Source organism: Argentina silus (genome assembly GCF_951799395.1).
Source record: "Argentina silus genome assembly, chromosome: 6".
Lineage (NCBI taxonomy): Eukaryota > Metazoa > Chordata > Actinopteri > Argentiniformes > Argentinidae > Argentina > Argentina silus.
The window spans coordinates 22816877-22841833 of record NC_139660.1 but is presented as its reverse complement, the minus strand read 5'-3'; the positions used below and the strand labels follow the sequence as shown (position 1 = coordinate 22841833).

The window sequence follows — 24957 nt, the reverse complement described above, 5'->3', positions numbered from 1 at the left end:
CAAAATGGAGGCTCTTGGAGGCTGTTGTTATGCTGGACAAGGTCATGTTTAGGTCACTATAGTCAGCGCCATCCCTGCCAGAGATCTGCATGGATGTGTTTTCATCACTCTGTGTAGTCGTAGTCGTGATGGTTTCTGAGGTAACACTCTGGTACTGGTGAGCTGTATGGTACGGGGTAGGGACGCCCATTAACCCCATAAGGGTGGCGCTCCTCTCTCCTTCATCCCTTCTGGAAATGGATGACTGGGGAGAGTGGCCAAATCCACCCATGACCCTCTTCCTCTGCAGTACCTTGCTTATGAAGTCCTGTGAAGGCCTCCATGAAGACCCTGCGGCCGCTTCTTGCCCATCTGGGGAAGGTGGTGGTGTTCCTGGGACATCAGGTGGAGCTGGCTGAGGGGGCTGAATATCCACAGCCAGGCGGCTCCTGTTTCGGGGGATATGGAGTGGAGACTCTCCAGCCTTCACCCCCCCCTCTGAGAGAGTGGAGAACAGGAGTGATGTTTTGGGCAATGACAGCTGGGCAAGGGGCTTGGTTTCTTCCACGAAGCCTCTCTCCTCGTACTCTGACCATTGTACGTTCAGACCCCCCTGCCCTGGCCTGGCCCCCCTGCTGTCCTTTGCTCTGGCCCTCACCTCCACCTCATCTGTACTGCTGGCTGAGTTGTCAAATTTTATGTTGAGAGCTCTCCTTGGAGCGAAAGAAACAGGAATGTGTGTATCTGCAGGACTGTGTGTTACATGTTTGACCTTGAGTTCCTCTCTCTCTAGTTTCACTGTGCTGTCTCTAGTCTCATCCTCACTTTCACTGCTGGAAGAGGACGAATCCAAGGGTGGTGGTGTTTGTGGGATATCAGTTGGAGCTGTTTGAGGGGGCTGGAGAAACTGATGTTTCCTGAAGCGGGGGATACCTAGACCCAGGCCAGCCCACCTTGTCTCAGGCTCTATGACTGGTTCTGATGTGGGGCTGCTGTAGTCTACGCTAGCCCTATTCTCCACCTCATTTGTGTTGCTGGCTGTGTTTGCATTGATTGAACTGATATTGAGAGCTCTCCTTGGAGCGAGAGAGACATTGATGTCTGTAGGATATCTGAAAGACGAGTCTTTGGTTGTGACATCTGGGATCTTCGCTTCATCCTGCTCTCTCTCTAGTTTCACTGTGTGGTCTCTAGTCTCATCCCCACTTTCACTGCTGGAAGAGGATGAATCTGAGGGTGGCGGTGTTTGTGGGATATCAGGTGGAGCTGTTTGAGGGGGTTGCACAACCAGACGTTTCTGGAGGCGGGGAACACCTAGACCCAAGCCAGCCCATCTTGCCTTAGGGTCTAAGTCTGCTTCTGATGTGGGGCTGTTGTAGTCTATGGTAGCCCTATTCTCCACCGTGTCTGTACTACTGTCTGAGTTGTCAATGTTGATATTGAGAGCTCTCCTTGGAGCGAGAGAAGCTTTGATGTCTGTAGGATATCTGAAAGACGAATCCTTAGTTGTGACATCTGGGACTACAGCTTCTACAATCAGACGCTTCTGGAGGCGGGGGACACCTAGGTCCAGGCCAGCCCACCTGGCCTCAGGTCGAAGATCTGCTTCTGGGATGGGTCTGCTGCTCTCTTCTGCTCTGGCCCTCCACTCCACCGTGTCTGTACTACTGTCTGAGTTGTCAATGTTGATATTGAGAGCTCTCCTTGGAGCGAGAGAAGCTTTGATGTCTGTAGGATATCTGAAAGACAAATCCTTAGTTGTGACATCTGGGACTACAGCTTCATTCCCCTGTCTCTCTAGTTTCACTGAATGCCCTTTCATCTCATCCTCACTTTCACTGCTGGAGGAAGAGTGATAAGAGAGTGATGGTCTCCGTGGGATATCAGGCGGAGCGGTTTGACTGGGCTGGACATCTACAATCAGACGCTTCTGGAGGCGGGGGACACCTAGGTCCAGGCCAGCCCACCTGGCCTCAGGTCGAAGATCTGCTTCTGGGATGGGTCTGCTGCTCTCTTCTGCTCTGGCCCTCCACTCCACCGTGTCTGTACTACTGTCTGAGTTGTCAATGTTGATATTGAGAGCTCTCCTTGGAGCGAGAGAAGCTTTGATGTCTGTAGGATATCTGAAAGACGAATCCTTAGTTGTGACATCTGGGACTACAGCTTCATTCCCCTGTCTCTCTAGTTTCACTGAATGCCCTTTCATCTCATCCTCACTTTCACTGCTGGAGGAAGAGTGATCAGAGAGTGATGGTGTCCGTGGGATACCAGGCGGAGCGGTCTGACTGGGCTGGACATCTACAACCAGACGCTTCTGGAGGCGGGGAACACCTAGGTCCAGGCCAGCCCACTTGGCCTCAGGTGGAAGATCTGCTTCTGGGATGGATCTGCTGCTCTCTTCTGCTCTGGCCCTCCACTCCACCGTGTCTGTACTACTGTCTGAGTTGTCAATGTTCATATTGAGAGCTTTCCTTGGAGCAAGAGAAACGTTGATGTCTGTAGGATATCTGAAAGACGAATCCTTGGTTGTGAAATCTGGGACCTTAGCTTCATAATCTTTTTTATGATCTCCAGTCTCATCCTCACTTTCACTGCTAGAAGAGGCTGAATGAGAGGGTGGTGGTATTCCTGTTGTATCAGACAGAGCTGTCTGACTGGCCTGGACAACCAGAGGGAGAGAAACATTGATGCGTGTGTCTATTGGACTGAGAGGTGGAACTTGATAGCCAATGTCACTGGGATGTGATGAATCATAGGGTCTGACTAGGTCTTCACCATAGTGTGGCTGATCAATGCTGACATCCTGTCCGAGATAGGGGTTCACAATAGCAGGCTCTAAGGTGCTGTCATGTGTATGCAGAACATTCCCCATGCCCTTTGTCTCTGGGTTCACTATATATTCTGTAGGTTCACTGTCAATTGAGCTACTGGAGCTGGACCTGTCAGACTGTTCCAATGCATCTGAGGGAGGAGGATGATGAATTGAACCAGAGAGATTCTTACTGCTGGACCTTGCTGATTCACCTTGGATGGACTCAGCAAACTCAAAACTGTCCCCACTGTCGTTCCACAGCTCAGGGTCCATCTGGTTTACATCTGTCATGTTTGGTTTCCAGTCAGCAAAGGGCTCAGAGGAAAATCCAGGAATCCCTCCTGTGGAGATGGTGATTTGTGGCAATTCAACTGGATTGACCGTAGGGAAATCTAACCGCTGGAGGGTATCTTCTACCTGCTGGGGGGACTGAGGCTCCCAGGGGTTATTATGGGGTGTATTCCCCTCCTGGTCAGAGTGTGAAGACTCAGAAAAGCGTCTTCTTCTGTCTTCCGTCTCATCAAGATCAGGGATGGGTTCAAACTCCATGCTGCGGGTATGCGCTGGGTGGGTGGCAGTGCCCCCTTGTGGCTCAGTCAGAGAAACATCTGAGATGTCTTTGTCTCCACTCTGAGTGTCCTCTCGGTCATGTTGTGAGCTGTTGTCACTGAATGAGTCCCGTTCTTCAGACTGGTGTTGAATGTTCTCATACATCGCTCCTGGTTGCACCACCACAACATCTCCCTGGAGGTTGTCCTGTTTTTCACTTGCCACGGTATCATAGTACGCCACACTAGTCTGGGAAGGATGGCTGAATGTCACTCTCCTTTCCATGTTTCTCTCTAATCCGTCTGGCTCCTCCCCATCTGAATACCCATTGTTGTCATATGGCCTCTGCCCTGTGGAGGAGGAGACAGAGTGGGCTGGGGAAGAGCTTCGCTCTCCATGGTGCTTCCTCCAGCAGGTGTTAAGGAGAGGCCGGGCCAGAGCACCGAGAATAAATGCTACGAGGAAGGTGATGAGGACAGACAGACAGACAGCCAGGACCAGGTCAGACTGCGTTTTCTGGTTTGTCCTTTGGAGGCCCAAAGAGCCCAGGTTCGTCCCCTGACTGTCCCTCTGAGGGCTGCCTAACTGTTGCTTCTCCACCTCCCCTCGTAAGCTCCTGGTGCCTCTGGTTTTCATCCGTGTCATGAGGTTTTCGCCGGTCTTGCGGATGTGCAGGTCAAATACAGACACCTCACCTGGCCCAGAGACACACACATACAGCCCTGTGTCCTGCTCTGTGATGTCTCTGATCAGTAGTCCTGCCCGACTCACAGAAACGTGACCATTCGGTGTCCACCATGTTGAATCTAGAAGAAATACAGAAATTGACACTGTTATTGGTCTATGCATGATTAAAATCTGTGATTGTTTCGGCTACCACTGTATTCACCACACATGAAACAATTTTAATCAAAATATCATATTTTGTCTTGCCTTATTACAATATATTCTAACCCTAACCCTAACCCAACACACAGATACAAAGTTTACGACTGTTGTCTAATACAAGTAAATGATACAGTTCACTGTCTGTTTTACCTTGCTGTGGAGAGCCGCAGGGCAGCGTAATCTCTGCCCCCTCTTTCACGGTCACCTCCCGGTGGAGCCCTGTCCTGGTCTCAGCAGTGGAGCAGGTCAGGTCATCGTCCTCCATGTGGGAGAGATCCCTTCCTGAGAGGGCAGAGGGGGACGCACACACCACCCTCCAGGTCTGCTGGACCCTGTCCCTGTCTCTGTCGTAGGCCATCCACCTCCTTAGGCTCCTCATACTGCAGTCACACCTCCACTTGTTCTCTCTCAGGTCCACCAGGCCCTTCAGGTTACGCAGTGAGAGGTAGGATGATGGGGCGATGGAGGTTAACAGGTTGAAGCTCAGATCCAGGACCTTGTAGGAGGACAAAACAAATACAAATCTGTTATTTGGTTGTAAATCATAACACTATCCTATTTATTTTGGGGATATTTCTGGATTATCCCAAAAATCAATAGGATAGTGTTTTTTTTTCAATTAGAGAATAGTTTGCTTACTGTATGTCAATAAAACAAATCTAAATGAACAAGCATGAACAGTACTTTTGAGCTTAGGTAAGTATCGAGTTAGATAAGATAAGATGTTTGTTTTGCTTTCTGTTACAAAAGCTGGGGACAGGATAATAAATCAGGTGGTATGACGTGGTGGTTCTACTTTCTATGTGTAAAGTTACCCTGAGCTCCGGCAGGTCCTTGAGGGCCTGTGGGTGGAGGCTGGTGATGCGGTTCTGTTGGAGGTGGAGCTCTCTCAGGTGGGTGCAGTGGCTCAGCTCCCCTGGTCGCAGGGCAGAGATCTGGTTGTAGGAGAGCTGCAGCACCTGCAGGAACTCACTGCCTCCCAAACCTGCATGACACCACAAACGTACACATATACATCAGCTGTCTCTGTGGGAGAACCCTTTTAGGTTCCATTTAGAACCCTTTTGGGTTCCATGTTGAACTCTCTGTGAAACTTACTGTAAAAGGGTTCCTTGAAGGGTGTCCCACAGAGACAGCCTTTTTAAAAAATGTTTAACAGTGTTGTCCAAACCTTAGAGGAACATTACTATAGTGATGTCTGTGTGAATCGAATGTAAACACACAGAGGACGTTAACTATGAGGTCAGTGACTATGAGGACAGAGGTAACCTGCTCCTATTTGTACTGTGCTTGCTTGGGCAGCTTGACATTCCTCCCAGAGCGATTACAAGGACAAGCAGACGAACTTGAGATGATGAAGGAGTACCTGTCTTTACATGTCTATATCTGTCCTGCTTGGGTCGCCACAGCAACACCTTGGCTGCTCTACTCCTACTGTGTTGTTTACCTCCCTCAGCCAGGGGAGAACTGTGGAGAGACATCTGAGGACGGGCTCATTGTAATTATGATATCAAACCCTAACTCTAACCCAATTACAATGAGCCTCCAATATCTACTACCATCAGCTCTGACCCGATGACAGACAACACAGTGTACATAGACATAGATACACTGTGCTCTGTATGTGATAACATTGTGAAACTGTGGTGTTTTTCAACAGGAATGCCATACGAGACAATACCTGAGGGCTGCTCATTGTCTCATACTGTTTGACTTATTGACAAGGATCTGGTGGGGAACTTGGAATATCTGTTTTATTCAATCATAACCATTTTGTCTCTGGCCTGGAGTGTAAATGAATCACTTGGTTTGCAAATACACGTACTGTTTATGACTGGTTGTTGCTGAAGATTTTCTAAGCTGTCGATAATACTTCAATCACTTTAGTCTCTCCTGCTGAGAGGAGGCTCTTTTCACTGGCCCTGAGACTGCTGAGCTGAAGTGCGGCATTGTGGGCCAGGCTGGGCACCGTTAGAGAAGAGCTGGGAGTCTGTGAGCAGAATATCAAGCAGAGGGGAGAGGCCTAGCTCTGTCTCCAGAGCTCACAGAGCAAATGCCAAGGCTAGTCCTCACTGACAGTGAGAAAGAGAGAGAGAGAGACCAGTGATAAAACTCTTGAACTTAAGCCCTCTGATGGAATTTTAACAAAGCACAAGATAAACACTTTCAACTCAAGTGATGATTAAGGCATTTTGTCCCCCTTAAAAAACACAATCATTGCACTTTTACACCTCTCTTATGGGCCATTGGAATGTCAGTGAACAGCCACTGTGATTGGCTGAAGATTGTAAAATGATTTGTTAAATGCATTTTGTCATTGGCTGGGAAGGTTTAATAATTTCCGGGTAGAGCAAAGTCCCAATGATAAAGGATAATAATTGATATGAGCGTATGTGTGTAAAGTATGTGTTTACTTGCTAGAAGGGTCACCTGTTAATAAAAAGGAGAGCTGCAATTATAGCAAAGAGAGGCCATTCCTGCCTCCTGCATACTCTACATACTGTAAGCTGTTTCTCATGACACAATGATGAAAATACCTCTGTGTTTAAAATGTGTAAGAGTGAAAGTGTGTGTTTGTGTGCATCAGTGCATACAGTATGTGTGTTTATGATGTGTGTGTGTGTGCATGGGTGCGTGCCTGTGTGTGTGTGTGTGTGTGTGTGTGTGTGTGTGTGTGTGTGTGACTCACCCTTAGGGAGTTGCTCTAGCTGGTTCCTCTCAGCAGATAGCAGCTGTAGGCCTGGTGCCCAGGATACACACCTCCGTCTGCTCCGATTCCTCCAGCCCCTCCTCTCCACACAGAGAGACAGGTGTGTGATGCTGTTGTTTCCAAGCCATAGTCTCTGTAGCCCCTGACTTGGCCGCTGGTGGGTTAGAGAGTTGAGGAGGTTGTGAGACAGGTCTAGGTCAGTGACTGAGCCTGGGAGGCGTGAGGGGGCCAAGGAGAGGCCAGTGGAGGAGCAGTTTAAAAGAGGTCCTCTCTGACACAGGCAGGGCACAGGACAAGCAGGCGGACTGGGAGAGGACTGGGCCCCGTGGGTGAGGAGGAGGAACAGCACTGTAGCCCAGATCATCCACTGTGACACTGCCATCACAAACAGCCCTGCGTCCATAGATAGAACAGTTAGCGTATGCTAACTACTACAATGACCAAATAGCAGCATCAACATCAAAGAAAATGTATTAACTTTAACATTAGGGCTGAACACAGTGTATATACAAGACAGACAATATATATGCTACACTCAGCAACACTGTTATACCTACAGACGCACCTACAAAACACTGATATACCCCACATAAGAACATACTGTATATGATTTGATTTTGATGAGTTTATTCATAGTGCACAGTCCATATGGACACTATAAGACACTATCAACGCAAATTGTTGAAATTGTATATTTAGTGAGCACAGATGTACTGTAAGTTATACTATACATACACATACATATACACACCAAAATAAAGCCACAACACGCATGTTGCTCACCTACGAAAGGAACCATTTCTGCAGTGTTTTATTTGATTACAAGACACACACGATTAGCAATATGAGTAACGAAAAAACGTCCAACTCACCCCTGCGTGTCCACATTGTATAGAGCCAAGTGTGACCGAACTTGTGACTCTCCACCCTCAGTGCTGACTTTGTGATCAAAGTCTGGAGTGTGTGGGCTAGCGATGTTGAGTCAAACATGCACATTCCCCAAGCTGACATACAGGAAAACCTTATGGAGATTCCCTCAATCATTCACATAGCTCGGTTAATAGCTTACCAGGGTTTTGTTTTCCTTTTCTTGACAGGCAAGAAGGCTTCATGATGAGGGAAACAAAGCCCAGACTGCATTTATTATTGGTTATAAAATCAAAGGATAGTAACTTATATTTATAACTAATTTGTTATAAATAATTTTGCCCCACAATGTGAACTACATTTACAGTCTAGATACACTAGATAAATCCCTCGAGTAGGCATTGTGGGATAGGCTACTGACCAAATGGGGTCATTTTCCTACTTTATATAGAGAAGAGACAAGAAAAGAAGAGAAGAGAAAAGAAAAACAAACTACAGCGCACTACTATTCAAACACTGCATATTCCTTTATTAGAACAAACATGAAAGTGAAACCATGGACATTTTCCAAAGGCTTGTTGGCAAGATTCCATTGGAAAACAATGGATTCCCATCATCAATTAAAAGAAGCATTGAGTCCATACTGCTGCTTGACAGTGATAACTGTATTTCTTCAAGCACGTTGTTATACACACTACCTAATACATACTATAAGCATGTATGAAAACAGATGATGAACTCAAAGATAAATAGACATCACACTTGTAGCACTGCCACATGTGCCGAGCTTCATGTTATATTGCACAGAATACCGCTCAATAATAAGTCGTTTCAAACCACATTATCAAAGTATATAACAGAAAAAACACATTTGCTTCATGTCATACCACCGTTTCAAAAACTAAAAACAGGTGTAATGTAACTTAGTGCACGCATGTGCCTTAGGCAATATGATGTTATGGACAACTGCTGAAAATTCACTTCACTTTATTGTAACTAAAACACTGCAATCTAATTTCTTGCGAGGACACTGAGATATTTGGCACAAACAGGACGTTATTAGAGAGCTATTAGAGAGTTATGTAGAGATTCATCTCAGAAATCAACACTATAGACCTCCAAACATCCACAGATCCTCTCCTGCAATCAGTAATACTGGCTGGATACAATTATGTTTGAGTTATTGCGTGAAAAGCCCTGCACATATCCAACCAACTGAAATTCATTGGTCTCTGTGCATTGAACTAACCAACCACAGTCCAAAAGAAATGCAATGGGCCACACTGAGTGATCAGCGCCTGATGACAGCTAGCTGCCTGCAGAGTTGTACATCGAGCAAATGAAAATCAAGATAACTACCCCGAAAAGATAATACTGGACGGTATGCTGGACGGGTTGTTTTTCTGTTCTCTATCACACCATCTCTGTTGTCAGAGAGAAAGGAGAGGTGTGTGTGTGTGTGTGTGTGTGTGTGTGTGTGTGTGTGTGTGTGTAAATGGTGGGAGAGTAAAGTCCTGCTGTTCTTTTGTTAATTCATGTAACATAATGAGCTGTACATCTAAACAATATGATAATACAGGATTAATACTGAAACACTTTGACATCTTTGGCCAAGCAGATATGAAACCATCCTACCGTCAAACAAACAAAGAGGACACTGCAGATAAATAAACTGAACATTTGTGTGTGTGTGTGTGTGTGTGTGTGTGTCACAGGGACATTTGATGTGTATATGTACTGTACTGTACGCTGTTTTATTGTATTTGAACACTGTTGACCAGACTAAAAACCAGCTGCTGATTGGATGATGGTGTGCCATCATTTGCTGTCCCAGTCTCTCAGTGGGCGGCCCCACAGGGGTTGTCGGAGGTCTGGCAGCCCATGTTGGGGTGTTTGACCTTGACGCGGAACAGCGTCCCGTCCGCACACATGCACAGCTTGTACCTCAGGAGACCGTCGTTGAGATACACGTCTCCTCCCACCGAGGAGTTAGGGATGCGGGACATGTTGACCATGACGGACCCGTTCAGAACAATGCTGTTCTCCTGTCGGGAGAAAGGAAGAATCTTGTTCACCTTTTTTTGTAGGTTATTGTTTGGAGTGGGGCAATTTTTTTATTGGACAGAGATAGTGGAGAAAGACAGGAGAGGGTATGTCAGCAGGGCATGGGCTGGATTCGAACCCATGCCGACATGGGGATATGCGTGACTGTAGGCTGTGGTGCTATAGACCACTGGACCACCCCAGGCCACATCTTGTTCATCTTTAACCCTAGTTTAATAGACAACTATAGTGTATTAACGACTCTAAAATAATACACTACAAACATATTTTCTGTGAGGTTTTTGTGAGATGCTTAGGTGGTCACACTCACGGCCTTGAGCTCAATGTCTCCTCCCATTTTGAACTCCACCGTCTTGCCCATGATGTAGACCCCCTCGTTGCCGCGGACGATGGCCCGGCCGTCACTTTTCAAGGTGAGGTCAGAGCTGCTGTTGCTGGTGATCTGAAAGTAGAGAAGCAGTCTTCAGAGATCTACCACCTCCTCAGAGACCCTTCATTACAACAAGTGATGAACACCACTGAAGAGTCCAGGGATGACTTTCGTAAACGTGGCTGTAGTTTCGAACTCAAACATCAGGTTACGCATAGTGCAGAACCAATTATTCAATATTACAGGGACAACTATCCATTCAACGATGAGAGAGAGGAATTAACTGTAGAAAACATTTGACAGATCATTTAATGGCTCTACCATGCAATATGCCAGTAATATGCTGGTAAATTAAATGGTCGCTTTTATTGCCCAGATGCATACCCTTTCCGTGGAGGCCTTTTTCACACTGAGCACTTTGACTCCTTTGGGCAGGTGGAACTCATGGTTCTCAAAGTCGGTGCTGAAGAACGTTTTCTGCGTGCGGGGGTCAGTGAAGGATATGCCCAGGTCACTGGTGATGGAGGTCTTCTCTTTTTCTACGCTGATTTTGGTGGTACCTTGCTGGAACACCACCTGGGACAACATCATGTAGAAGCATAAATGAAAGGGTGGAATCAGACTTAGAACTGTGTGTCTTGCAAGGTTGGGGTCAATGCGTTTCAATTCAGTTCATTCAGGAAGCAAAATGAAATAACAATTCAAGGTTTGCAGATGGCATTTATTTTCAGTGGTTTCTCAATAAACCGAAAAGAAGCTTTTAGTTTTAATTTAATTTAATTTTTTTCTTACAATTTTGAATTTGTCTATATTATTGTCTGGGTGTTTGTGCAAGCAAAAGCTTGTCACTAGTTATGTACAGTATGTATGTGTGTGTGTGTGTGTGTGTGTGTGTGTGTGTGTGTGTACTCACCGGGTTGTTGTTGCCAGTGATGGTCAGGTCCTGGTCCTTCCGGCCACCCACAGTGCTCTTGTGCAGAGGGTGGACCACCCCCATGTCAGCCTTCTGCTTGAAGCGAAGCAGCCCGCTCTCATGGAACTCCATACTGTCACAGCCCCCCGGCCCGATGCGGATCACTGTCCATATCACCAGAGTGATCTGAGAGAACAGTGATCTTGAGTATTCTGATTCCATTTAATAACAGCAGGGCTATCATCATCATCATCATCAGAATTAGTTGAACCACTTTGAACATAACTAAAATCATCATCCATACCATGCAGAGCAGTCTAAGAGTGTTCAGTAACAGAACTCTCTCTCACATGCTTATTAGGCAAATTCACATACAAGGGGAACATCAGGGGGTACATGTATGAACCAGAGCACGCAGACTGTCGTGTCACGGTGGACACTCACAATGAGGTTGATGAGCGCCAGCAGGAAAAGGAGGACAATGATGCAGACGGCCATGTTGCCTTTGCGTCCCCTCAGGCCCGTCTTGTGCAGGCGCTCCTCCTCGATGGGCACATAGCCGGCCTTGAAGTTGCTGTTGTGCTCCTTATTGGTGGAGCGACGGTCCATGGCCTTCTCCCTCATAGACCTCTTCACCGGCCCGTTTGAACTCTCCTATAACACACATTTATTTAACCTGTATTTTAGCAGGGAGTCCCATTGACACCGTGGTCTCTTTTACGAGGGAGCCCTGCATACACACAGTTTACAATAATACATAATACACATGCAAAATTACAACATCATAAAACACAATCAAGGAAAACAAACACTTTTTTTCAACAAAGAGGTCCTCAATCAAAAGTTTAAACTGCCCTAGCGATACCAGAGCAACCAATTGAAACGTTCTCTGCAGATTGTTCCAGCAGTGAGGTGCACCACAGCTAAATGCGAATTTACCCAATTCGATGGAGACCCGGTGGAAACCTCGAGAGTTAACCAACTCTGAGAGCGAGTTAGGTCATTGATGTTCTTGCTGAATGTTTGTTAGAAAAGACTAATGGGTGCTTCACTGGGCCCAATACTAATACGAACTAAAACAGACACATCTGAGTGGATGATCCCATCAAATGTTGGCTATGAGACTCCTTTGGTCAAGCCCTAAACCCTGTTCACATTGAACCCCCCCCCCCCCCCCCCTCAAGAGCGGAGATTCAGCATGAGCCCTGATAGTTCCTAGTACCTATTCCCGGTTGAAATGTACCCTAGTTGTTACATTGTAACTGTTACATTGTAGTTGTTACATTGTAACAACGTTATTTGTTATAGTTTAGGCAGGCGTCACCGGAGAGGGGCACAGACTCGCCTGGAATCGGAATGCACGCAATTAAACACCCGAGTCTCTCTGTCTGTGAGCATGACTAAAAATAAATGACAAGTCATTTTCAGCCATAAAAGCGAATGTCGATGTTCAAATCAGTCTACAAGCTACATTCATGCTATGCGGTACTCATATCTGAAAAAACATACAGTAAATAAGCAGTTTTCCAGAGCAATTACAAACGTATCTTATTCAGGCAAGCGCTTTCACGACGCCCAAAAGAATTGCTTTCGTTTAAAATAGGATAATGTCGCAAATAAATTGCCAGATTATAAACGATCCATGTCGGAAAGGTTGTACGGAGTAGAAAATACCAAAACAACACTATTTCTTATTAAAAACAGACCTGTTCAGACGCCATGTTGACCCTCCCTCTCGGTTTGACAGCTCGGGAGTCGGGACTCGGGAAAGACGGTGAGAGACCAGGACTGCACCGATCCTAAACTAACCTAATGATATGACAAGCCTTAGTTCAGACGGAGATATATCATGGTGCGATTATACGTGCAAAAACATGAAATAAGACAGAACCCGGGAGCATTTTTCGGAATGTTACATTTCTAATGCCAATGTACAGCTGCCCGTGTTTATTATAGATGGTTCATTCCAGTTTAACCAGCCAATGGGAAAGAGCAGCAGCAGGATTCCAAAATAGGAAAGTCCACATAAAGCATGTCCATTCAGTTTTTCCATGGATAACTTCTTGTGAAGTGTCCATGTTCGGGCGTTTTCGACGACAGAATGGTTTCTACAATAAACGAGAAACAGATAGGCCTGGAGGACATAATCCAACATACATTTTACGCCAATAATGTCATAATAATGATGTAATAATAACGATCGTAATTCATTACAATAATAACTATAATAATTTCTGTTGTTTTTTATACGTAATAATTATTATGATAATATGTATATACTACTACTACTACTGATGATGATGATGATGATGATGATGATGATGATGATGATGATGATGATGATAATCATAATAATAATAATAATAATAATTATTATTATTATTATTATTATTATTATTATAGGCCTATCATAGCCAATACTATTCTCAACAATGATTTATTGATAATTAAAACAGCTCCCTTTCATAGCCTGTCATAGTCTGCTCTGCGTCATGTTATTGATGTAAACATATGTTATCAGACTTGCTGCTGTCTATTTTTCCTTCCTACAAAACAGCAGTAGCTTGTGTGATTGGTGAATGTGTTACATTTTTCAACTTTATGCATGACCCCAGTATTGAATACAGGGACTAATTGTGTATAATCCATTTTTAGCTACTTACTAAAGCAATATCTAAATGATTAAACGTGGGACACATGAGAGAGAAGTTAACATTGTAGAAAGACATTTTAATCATGAAATTGCTGTCAAAACAGTTTACAGTTCTGTATTTGTTGCCAGTGTCTTCGGCCGGGTGACTTTATAATCTGCTTCAATCCAGAGCATTGGCAACATTTACTTTGATTAGGCTGCAATGTCACCGGAATTAACTCGGATGCTGGTTCTCTGTGTCTGGTGTCATTTGACAGTATGACATTACAGTGGCCTCACTGACATCACAGACGACACCTATACACCTGCATCATAAAGGACACACACCTGAAGGGAACGGAGTGTGTCGGCTGCGAGTTCTTAGTTCTCTTTCAGTAAATCGAGTGACAATTACTAAAGGCAATACTGGTTCGAGTCAATGAGTCTTGTTTCATAGTAAAGGCGTTGCTACAACGGAGGGGGTGCTTGGCATCCGACGTATCGAAGGTGGACAACAAGGGCAATCATTTTTTACGGCGGGTATAAATACTCACGCCCCAGATTAAACCCACGGTTGTCCCGGAGCAGTTTAAACCCTGCAGGATTAGGGAGGCGGACACTCACAGATATGGCTGACTCGCTAAGGAGGCTGGTGAACACTTCTTCTTTCAGCGTTCTCCAGGACAAACTTGAGTCCTGGTACAAAGACTATCATGTAAGTCATAAATAATTCATGACTGACCTAAATCTGCTGTCCAAATAGTCACTTGGTAGTAAACATTGTAATTGCAATGACCAATTAGGCCAACATTCTCTAGATTAAATAGTGGTCTAGATCATTATGAGGAAGAAAACGTTTGACACTGGTACGGAACAATTGAGCATGTCTATGGATAGACCTGCTTCTATCACGTACTTTATTCAGCAAATGTGTTCATCTCTTTTTTTTTTAGAACCTGATTTAGCCAGTTTCTGTTGACTCAAAATGACAAGTGCTGTCACAATTGACCAAGAGTCCATATCATCTTTCGACAGAGTGGAGTTTTAGTTACAGTATAACAATGGATTGGAACGGATTTTGAAACCATGTAACGGAATGAAAATGGAACAACAGAAAGAAATTCACTTGTTTTGATGACATTGATTTCCCGGCAAAGTTTGGTTACTATGGACGCCAGTCGTCATGGCGACCGTGAGACCTTGACGTGTTGCTTGCGCATTCAGCTCGAGCACGCCCCCGCCAGCTTCCTGGTGGAAATATCAGAATTGTATTTATTTATTTATTTATTTATTGACTGCTGTGCGGAATAAAAAACTCCTGCCCTGTACAACATTGTTAACATTCTAAACCAACAGTGCATTTTCTGGAAGCCCCCGATAATGTGAGTTAGAGAACCAGTTAGTTATGCAGTTAATGGCTTCAGAGTGCCATACTTAATATAATACTAGTTACTTGTCTGAATTATTTTGTAATCCCTATCTGGTATTTGGTATTCAATGTGAATTACGTAAAATAAAAATTGTACAATATTATTAATTAAATAAGTAATTCTAAGGTTATATAAAGTTAATTACTGTTACTATGTAATACAACACCAGGTATTACATCTGTGGTCATCGAAATGGCATCCCATGGCACTTATAGCAAGTGTTCGTCTATGAACACTATTGTCCTGGCCCTCATACTATCATGACCTCACCTCATCACCCCTTGCTTTCAATTGGCTCATTCATCCATTCTCCTGTCCTCTGCAACTCTTGTGCAGATATTTGCTGCAAATGAGAATAAGTTCTCAATCATCTTACCTGGTAAAATAAATAAATACAAATGAAGGGGACTGTAAAATAAATGATTTGGCCATCCATTCGGCTTCTTAATTCTCAGAGCGTATTTGTGTGTCGTCCTTGCTAGGTCATCTCCTGTGACCAGAATCTGAACAGGTGCTGTGAGCTGGTGGAGCTCACCTCCAAGATCCAGGGCCAGCTCTTCACCCTCCTCAACCTCACTGCTAGAGAAGGTCTGTACTTGGCATATCTCCTTAGGGTACTATGTCCTCATTCCCTTCCTTCACAACCCAGTCTCCGTTATTATTTTGTTTGGGGGGATCGTTTCTGCAGACCAAAGAATACGGTCTGTGTGGTCGTATTATTTAACTATACTATTATTTAGCAGGTAAATACGGAAGGCGAGGTGGCAGAATGGTGGAACCAGCCATGCAAGTTATAATTTACGTAACTCTTACGCAACGTATCTTTAGTTTTACGTGTGTATAGTTTTACGTTAATGCTGGTATAGCCAGATAATACGATCTCCCATATTTCCTTGGTCTGCAGAAACGATCCCCCAGAACGTATTCCGTTGGAGACTATGTTGTTCCTTCACCTTATCCAAAAAGACCCAGGCTGTCAGAGAGAGCCCACACACCTGCATTTATTGTTTTTATATCCATTCATATACTATGATGGCTCACAGGCCACTTTTTAAGCATGATATGACACACTTTCAGTGTTATCCACTGTCTGACGATGTGTTATCATCCTGTGAGTCAGGTGGTCACTATGCCGGAGTGGACACACTCAAATCCCGCCTACTGCCATGGCTGGGGACCTGCTTCTCCATGGCAACCTCCTCTGTCACCAACGACACCAGTCTCAACCTCATTCAGGTGAAATCCTTTGTCAACTCTTGTGGTTTTTGTCCCCCACGATGACATCAGGGAGGGGACTACTACAAACAGTCTGTTTGTATGTCACATGCTTTACACTTGGGTAAATGATCTGTCTTGCCATACAGATTTACAAAGTTGCCTTCAAATAAACACAGAGCCATAAGAAGCTAGACTGATAATGTTTACTGTACACTTGTTCTATATTCAAACTATACGTGCGGGCGGACAGGATTCACCACCAGTGCGGCATAAAGCGAGGCGGAGGAGTTGCTGTATTTGTCAACAACAGATGGTGCAATCCTGGCCATATTCACATGAAGGAAAGCGTCTGTAACCCAGACATTGAACTTTTGGCTGTAGGACTTCAGCCATATTATATATTATATATATACAATAATGTGAGTTCTCACGTTATTGTTGTGGTCGCATATATCCCCCCCTCTGCCGATGCGAAGGCAGCGTGTGAGACTATGCATGCTGTTATAGAGAGTCTACAGACCCAGCACCCCAGTGCATTCATTGCAATCTCCGGGGATTTTAACCATGTCACCCTGACAACAACAGTGGGAACATTCTCCCAGTTTGTGAAGTGCCCCACTTGCGACAACAAAGCACTGGACCTGTTATATGCTAATGTAAAGGACGCCTACATCTCTACAGCACCCCCCCCCCCGTCCCCCCCGTCGGACCACAACCTAGTCCACCTCAAGCCCATGTATGAGCCTCTAGTCCAGCAGCACTCTGTGAAGCACTAGGACTGTGAGGAGATGGACACAGGAGGCTGATGAGGCTCTGCAGGACTGTTTTGAGACAACGGACTGGGAAGTTCTCTGTGAGTCATATGGGGAGGACATTGATGGTCTTTCACATTGCATCTCGGACTACATTAACTTCTGTGTGGAGAACACCGTACCTACTAGGAGGGTGCAGTGTTTTCTCAACAACAAGCCTTAGATTACAAGTGACCTAAAGGCCCTCCTCAACAACAAGAAGAGAGCCTTCAGGTCTGGTGACAAGGAAGAACTGAAGCGGGTGCAGAGGAAGCTCAAGGAGAAGCTGAAGGAGAGCAGTGACACCTACAGGCGGAAAATGGAGGACAGCCTGCAGGACAACAACACAAGAGAGGTGTGGAGCAGCGTGAGGGAGATCACCGGCTACAAACAGGCTAACGACCCGCAAGTGGCTGGAGATCTGGACAGGACCGATGAGTTGAACCAGTTCTTCAACAGGTTTGACTCAGGGGCTCATTATCTCCCTCCCCCCAGCTCCACCAATGACTCTCCACTCCATCCTCCTTCTCCTTCTCCTCCCCCCAGCTCCTCCAGCCCTGCTCAGCTACCACAGTTCTGGCTCCCTTCCTCTACACCTTCTATACCTCGGACTTCAGGCACAACACAGATACTTGCCACCTGCAGTAATTCTCGGATGATTCTGCTATTGTGAAATGTGTCAGTGGAGGCCAGGAGACCGAGTACAGAGGACTGGTGGACAGTTTTGTTGAGTGGTGTGAGCAGAACCACCTGCTACTCAATATCAGCAAGACAAAAGAGATGGTGGTGGACTTTAGGAGAACTAGGGTCCCCTTGTCTCTTGTTTCCATCCAGGGACAGGAAGTGGAGGTGGCCCAGAGCTACAAGTCCCTGGGGGTGCACCTGGACAATAAACTGGACTGTACAAGTGGGGCCAGAGCCAGCTTTATTTCCTGAGGAGGCTCAGGTCCTTCGGTGTGTGCAGGACTCTGCTGAACATGTTCTACCAGTCAGTGGTGGCCAGCGCAGTGCTGCACGCAGTGGTATGCTGGGGGGGCAGCATCAAGGAAGTTGACACCAAGAGGCTGAACAAGCTCATTAGGAAAGCTGGTTCTGTCCTCGGTGTCACCCCGGACACTGTGGAAGAGGTGGCCAATAGGAGGATGAGGACCAAACTCCTGGCCATCATGGGCAATCCCTCCCATCCCCTACATGACACTGTGGCAGAGCAGAGAAGCTCCTTTATCAACAGACTACTACAACCACATTGCACTAAGGAGCGCTATAGGAGATATTTTCTGCCTGCCGCAATAAGATTCCTCCTCCTCCTGGCTCGATCGGGGTGATCAGAGTCAGGCTGGGGGATGTTAAATCATACTGGACTGTTCTTCTATCTATCTATCTATCTATCTATCTATCTATCTATCTATCTATCTATCTATCTATCTATCTATCTATCTATCTATCTATCTATACACTTCACCCTCTTTAGTGATGGCAATGTAAATGGCAACATGTAGAGCCAGATATCTTCCTGGAGACTACCTTGGGGAAAATAAAGCTATTCTATTGTACTCTATTTTACTCTACTCAACGATATTCTATTGTTTGTGTGTCTTGTTAGGAGTCAATGGAGAAGGAGAGGAAGATCAGGGAGCTCTCGGCCTCCTATGACAACGACGTGCAGAAGATGGAGACTCAGCTGTGCTCCACTCGCCTGCAGCTGGACTCTGTCAAACAGGAGTAAGTCTGCAGTGATAAACAGAACTCGCTAAACTATACTGATTTTAATCTGACCAAACCTGAATCTGATCACCAGGCATCGTTAGTCTGACTAAGTGTTGTAATCTGAGTGTCTAAGACAAATTCATGTGATTTTTGCCTTATTTACTCACTCATTTGCAGACTGGCAGATGCTCAACTAGAACTGGATGACACAAAAAACCAGTCAGCAACAACTCTGTTAGCCACCGAGGATGAGATACTTCTGATGAAAGCAGAGTGAGTGATATAGAATACGGTTATAAACATTATTCTTTTTCATACTCGTATTAATTAGTCCTCTTGTGTTTATAACTGTGTGCGTGTGTGTGTGTGTGTGTGTGTCAGGTTGCGTGCAGCCCGAGAGCAGGTGGAGATCTATAAGAGGAAGCTGGATGTTCTGGATGACTATGAGAGGCAGGTACGCATGCTGAGGGAAGAGGTGTCCTACCTGACTGCAGAGAAGAGCGTGCTGCAGGAGAGGTGAGTGTACACACACACACACACACACACACACACACACACACACACACACACACACACATTGTGTTAAAAGTACACACACACACACACACATTGAGCTAAAAGTACTGTGACTGCTGATTGCACTTGTTCTTATGAAAGGTTTTACTTAAAACACTGCACACACACACACACACACACACACACACACACACACACACACACACACACACACACACAGACACACACACACACACACACACACACACACTGAAAACGTATTCTGATTGTCTTGTTGTATGTAATTCTTGTGCCTCATACGTCTCCGTGCCCCCGTCCCACCGTCCCCTCCTACTCCTCTTTCAGGTTGGTGAGGAGTCGTTCTCCCAGCCCTCTCCTCAGACGCAGCCGCCCCACCAGCCCCCTGAGGAGTGAGTCCCCCACGCGCGCCCAGCTCACCAACTCCTCCCGCCACGCCCGCCTGGTGTCACGCTTCAGTGACCTGTACGCCGTGGAGCGCCTGGAGGCCCAGAGCCTGCTGCGACGCTACATCGACGACCTGGAGATGGTCCAGAGGATCATCTTCATCGCTGCTGTGGTACGACACCTCGGGCCTCTGTGTATTTCTCCAGAGGATTTGGCCTCTTGGTATTTCTTCGGACACTAACGGTACAATCCACTTGCGGCTGTGTTTGTTAGGCGGCAGGTAGCCTAGAGGTTAGAGAGGTCGGCCAGCAATCGATAGGTCGCTGGTTTGATCCCCACCCCAGGAGGGAGCCAGATGTGGGCTGGTGACTGGAGGGTTGCTGGCATCATATCTAAGGTGCCTACACTGCCTCTGGGCCCTTGAGCAAGCCACTTAACCCCTAACTGCTCCAGGGGTGCCTGACGATGGTTGACCCTGTGCCCAGAGCTCTGTTCTCCCTGTGCGTGTGTGTTGTCTTGGTAGGGGGTGTGTGCAAAAACAAATAATAAATTACCTATCTTCTTCTTCTCCTTTACCAGGAGTCCTTCCAGGCAGCGAAGCTAGCCTACCGCCAATTCAAGCTGCGCGTGAGGAAGACCCTGTCCCCATCCCACCTGGGGTCAGAGACGCTGGAGGACGCGGTGGTGGACTACATTGTCCGAAACATGGACCTCTACGATGTGCAGGCCAGCGTTAATGTATGTGCCATGTACATTTCAAGCTGACATATCACAAAAACATATTCCCTGCATACACCTAATTGTCCCAAGATTCCCTGAAGTGTCCACTTTGATTCCAAAACGCTTATCTATCTTTTTTATTGGGTAATGTGACATTTATCATAGAAAATCGTAATAGTAAACATTGATTACCTTTTTCAAGAATATGATTATCATGTAAACAAATAACATAACGTGGCTACAGTACTGTCCTGTATAAAGGGTTTTATTTAATTTATTGAAAAGAACATATTTTGGAATATGTGCATATTCACTTGTGCATACTGCCATGGATTTAAAATCAATGACACCAATCCTACGCTTTTAAATATGTGGGGTAGTGGACTGGTGCACACTTTGTGGGAAGGGGTGAAGGATTGAGACGCAGGCCCTGATTGTACTGCAGTTACTTTTTCCGTTTCAATTTCACGACTCTTGCGTAGTGATTGATTAATTTGGGCCGTATAGATCTGACTGTATGTGGTGCGTTTCCCAGGATGTGATCAGTGCCATGAATGTGAACCCGAGGATCTCCTTCCCTCCGGAGGTGGACTTTGTCCTGATCAGCAGCTTCATCAGGGAGATGTGCAGGGTGGGCTTCTCCATGCAGACACTGGACCCCCCTCTGGACCTGGCCTTCACCAGCGATGGAGAACTCTACAGCGACAACAAGTCAGTGGACTTAGTATCAATTGGCTATTCCCATACATGGGCCTATAGTCATGCACAGACTACCATACAGTGTGATACAGGACACATTCTGGGTTCAGAGATTAGAATGGGGTCCATTAATGCATGAAAGCTTGTGGGAGAAAAGAACAAGAAATTAGATGTTCCTATCCCTACCACTAGATGTCACCCTCATCTCATTTGTTTTTCCTCTGTCTCTGTCTCTGTCTCTGTCTCTGTCTCTGTCTCTGTCTCTGTCTCTGTCTCTGTCTCTGTCTCTGTCTCTCTCTCTCTCTCTCTCTCTCTGCGTAGGTATCGTCGTAGCTATGACTCTGAGTTCACGGCTCCTCTGGTGGTGTACCATGTGTGGCCAGCGCTGGTGGAGGTGGACAGTGTGATAGTGAAGGGAGAAGCCGTCACCAGGAGAGGAGCTCTGGTACTAACACACTACACTCAATTTACATTTACATATACATTCATGGCATTTAGCAGACGCCTTTATCCAAAGCGACTTACAACAAATACGTTTGTTTAAGTAAGTGAATCATCTATCCAACAGTCATCAATCATCTATACACTCTGTTTCCTTCAAACCCTTCCCTTCAAAACAACAACGTAATCTTTAGCTTTGGCTTCAGCAATGAGCATCCAGTCGACTCTTAAATAAATAATGGTCATGCATGCTCTTTCAAACAAGGTAAATGATGGTTGTAATATCTGTTGTGGCTAATGGTTCACTATGGTAAGATTGTGTGTCTCTTGTTGCAGTGGAGGAGCAGAAGCAGGAGCTCCAGTCCTGTGCGCTCTCGCTCAGGCAGCCCGACTCGCACTCTAGTAAGTCACTACGACGACTAACACACACCCCTCAAACCATCATGGCACACCTAGAAAGAAACTTTTTTTGTATTAAGAATCGTATCTCTCTTGCCACTAAACAACATGCATTCATAACCACGGGCCCTCAGGGTAAGTACAGTACAGCTACTTCTTTGCTTGGTTTAAGTAGCCTGAGGGAGTCATTGTGATCGCGATGTTCACTCTGTTTCACTTCACATATCAGTCCCCTCGTGAAACTGTGTGAGTCTAGGGGTGTGGCGCAAAAGTGATTTGTAGTGATTTGGTCAACCTTCAAACAATCCGAAAAACAAACCAAACCACGACCCACCAAACCACCCATAGTTGTTTAGTGTATGTTGATTCGTCCGACTGTATTTTATGTTTTCCAAGGGCCTGTTTATTTGCCAGACGGATCAGTGAAATGAAACAGAATGTGAACAATACCTAGTTATCCCAGACTATATTGTTTTATTGGGAGAGTATTAAACCTCAACTCCAAAGATTTAGGAAATAATAGTGTAACCACAGGCCTTTTAGAACAGTCATGCCACTTCCTATCTTTCCCATTCAAGTCAGTAAAACTTGCAGTTCCTCTGGCAGTGGCAGCAGAGGGCGCCCATCACGTAAGGAGAGAATGCACAGGGGAATGCAGTCAAAGGATAAAATCCTCTCCATAATTAATTTAATCAAAGTGTGCCTCACATGATTTAAAATGTTCGTAAAATCTCAACTGACATTGGACTGACAAATATAGACATACATGTCACACTAAAGATGTAGTCAAAATGTTTGACTAAACAGAATATTGTAAACATTTATGTATTTGCATCATTAACCATATACAGTATATGGACTGTCCTTGGAAAGAAGTCAGATTGCCATTAAATATCTATAAACAATTTAATAAAAGGACTCCATTGGACCCCATGCATTCTCACCTTACCGTCATGTATGCCCATGCTGGTACAAAATACAATGTTTTAGCGGGAGTGGGAGTTCTTGTGTATATATAGGTTCTCTGGTATAACAGACAGCACCGCTTCCTTCTATCCCCTTTCTCTCTGTTCACAGGCCTTTAGTGGAGGCAGAAGCCCCTCTCCTGGACGGCTCACAGCTAGCCATCTGTGAACCCAGACCATTGATCTATGATTGCAGAAGTACAACATCCTCACTATCTATTTCATGTACTGTATGCAAACAAAAGTCTGTTTTTGAGCTTTAATTGACTGGACCCTATCTTTCTTCTTCTTCTGTCAGTTGTAATTACTTGATAGTTAGATATTATTGTTAGCATTGTTAGCAATAGCATTTAGACATTTAGATTTAGTCCTTCTTATCATTGAAGACACTTCCTAGTTTACAATGTACTGGAAGAAAATGCTCCATGCTCAAGTTTTAGTGTCTGATTGAACAACCATTTGAAGGTGCTGTATTACTATGACTAGACTATGGGCTCTATTTTCAGCCAGTGCAAAATGGACGCAAGTCCAAACACAAGCGTATTGTGTCGGCGGTAAAAAGGTGAAATTACCACAGTGCTGGTAAAACAATATGCAGGTCAAGTGCCATCAGTTGCGCTGAAAAATTCTGGCCTTGAAAATAGCAATTACATTTCAGACCCCTAGAGCCCCCACGACTGTTTTTTATTCCGTTAAAATATAGCCCAATATGTGTGTATGTGTGATTCTTTTTTTATCCAACTCCAGTATTTACGCCAGTAAGAGTGTGGAGTTGACAGTAATTTGATTTATTACTTATATAGAAAATTAGACCTGCACAGTAACACTTTTATAGTTAAACTTCTCTGACCTGACACCTGTACAGACTCAGGTGACATAAACCCCTCCCTCTGTTTCTCAGGCCTACGTAGCCATGTACTGTATGTTGTTTGTTGTCATAACAATGCTTTTCATGTCGAAACACATGGTGCTAAAGTTCAGTCAGAACTTTTTAACTCCACAAAAACTAGAGAGATTGGTATTCCTGAGAACATGTGTTATGAAGTAATCAGTTGCTGTGTATTATCATTTTTGGTGCTGTGGTATACGATTTGTGGTTTGCAAATGGAATTAGATTGATTGAAGTGTCGAGAGTAATCAAACATGTTATTCAGCTTATGAAATGGTTTACCGAAGAAAATATGCCTTTTATGTGTTAAAGAGTGTATTCTAAGAAAGCTACGCACAAGTACGAGATCCAAAAGCAAATCAAAGCAAATCAAAATCACCAGGTTGTAATCATTGAAATGTGGAGCCTGACTTCATATTTTTTTCACTGTTTTGTCTTTGGCAGCTCACATCATTAGATGGTATAGTATAATTTAGCCTTGAACTGTTTGAACATGTTATGTACTGAATGCTAAATGTAGTAAAACACATGAAACCACACAGAGATTAGCTTAAACTTTACTTTGTGTTTGTTACTGAATACAGAGCACATCTATTTTCAAATGTATTGTGCCTTTTATAGATGATTACTTTTTTGGAATAAAATATTCAGAAAAATGCTTGCTATGGAGTTCTTGTGTTAAACCAATGTCATAACTCTTCTTTCCCTCATCCTCTGTCAGTCATGTCACACTGAACACACCCAAACCAGCTGATTACAGGGTTATATTGTAATAATGACAGGTCGCCATTTTGAGAAGTGGACAAACAAACTGTATCAAGGGCATCCTCTGTGGCACGACTCCCCTGTCATTTTTTTTGAGGCTGTTTTATAAGGTGTAGCTGTGGGTGGATGTTGGGGTGTAGTCAGTGTTTCTGGCAGACTGGTCTCCTACTGAAATCGTGCGCTTATACATGATAGTACGCGTTCCCAATTGCGTGTCCTGGTTTATGC

General features: G+C 45.0%; 3 protein-coding genes across 4 annotated transcripts; 2 read left to right on the top strand and 1 right to left on the bottom strand.

Annotated features, from left to right (window-relative positions):
* Window positions 1-8317: 8317 nt before the first annotated feature.
* sgcb (sarcoglycan, beta (dystrophin-associated glycoprotein)) lies at window positions 8318-12919 on the bottom strand. The gene is made up of 6 exons (XM_083671202.1): window positions 12859-12919; window positions 11597-11806; window positions 11153-11338; window positions 10624-10815; window positions 10180-10311; window positions 8318-9850 (listed from the first exon to the last, which is right to left on the bottom strand). The coding sequence occupies exons 1-6, from the start codon at window positions 12871-12873 to the stop codon at window positions 9644-9646; spliced, it is 942 nt and encodes a 313-aa protein (XP_083527328.1). The 5' UTR covers window positions 12874-12919; the 3' UTR covers window positions 8318-9643.
* A 1493-nt stretch (window positions 12920-14412) lies between these two features.
* Window positions 14413-16495, top strand: LOC310806333 (mitochondria-eating protein-like; the record flags this gene model as incomplete). Its single annotated transcript, XM_083672385.1, has 3 exons — window positions 14413-14499; window positions 15697-15802; window positions 16335-16495. The coding sequence occupies 3 exons, from the start codon at window positions 14413-14415 to the stop codon at window positions 16493-16495; spliced, it is 354 nt and encodes a 117-aa protein (XP_083528511.1).
* A 1804-nt stretch (window positions 16496-18299) lies between these two features.
* On the top strand, window positions 18300-24576 carry LOC310805586 (mitochondria-eating protein-like; the record flags this gene model as incomplete). 2 transcript variants are annotated; one of them, XM_083671333.1, is made up of 9 exons in its annotated part: window positions 18300-18945; window positions 19108-19203; window positions 19312-19446; window positions 19792-20023; window positions 20431-20589; window positions 21107-21282; window positions 21592-21715; window positions 22048-22113; window positions 23188-24576. In XM_083671333.1, the coding sequence occupies exons 1-9, from the start codon at window positions 18833-18835 to the stop codon at window positions 23242-23244; spliced, it is 1158 nt and encodes a 385-aa protein (XP_083527459.1). In that variant the 5' UTR covers window positions 18300-18832. The 2 variants fall into 2 exon arrangements, with proteins under 2 accessions (XP_083527459.1, XP_083527460.1); XM_083671334.1 differs by lacking the exon at window positions 23188-24576 and having other exon boundaries at window positions 22048-22134.
* Between the last annotated feature and the right edge of the window lie 381 nt (window positions 24577-24957).

What these genes read in the sequence shown, in the direction of transcription:
- sgcb (XM_083671202.1), bottom strand. An exon ending in TCACTGGCAACAACAACCCG is followed by an intron (nt 10,816 to 11,152) that starts GTGAGTACACAC and finishes ATGTTGTCCCAG; the next exon opens with GTGGTGTTCCAGCAAGGTAC. An exon ending in GAGACATTGAGCTCAAGGCC is followed by an intron (nt 9,851 to 10,179) that starts GTGAGTGTGACC and finishes TTCTCCCGACAG; the next exon opens with GAGAACAGCATTGTTCTGAA.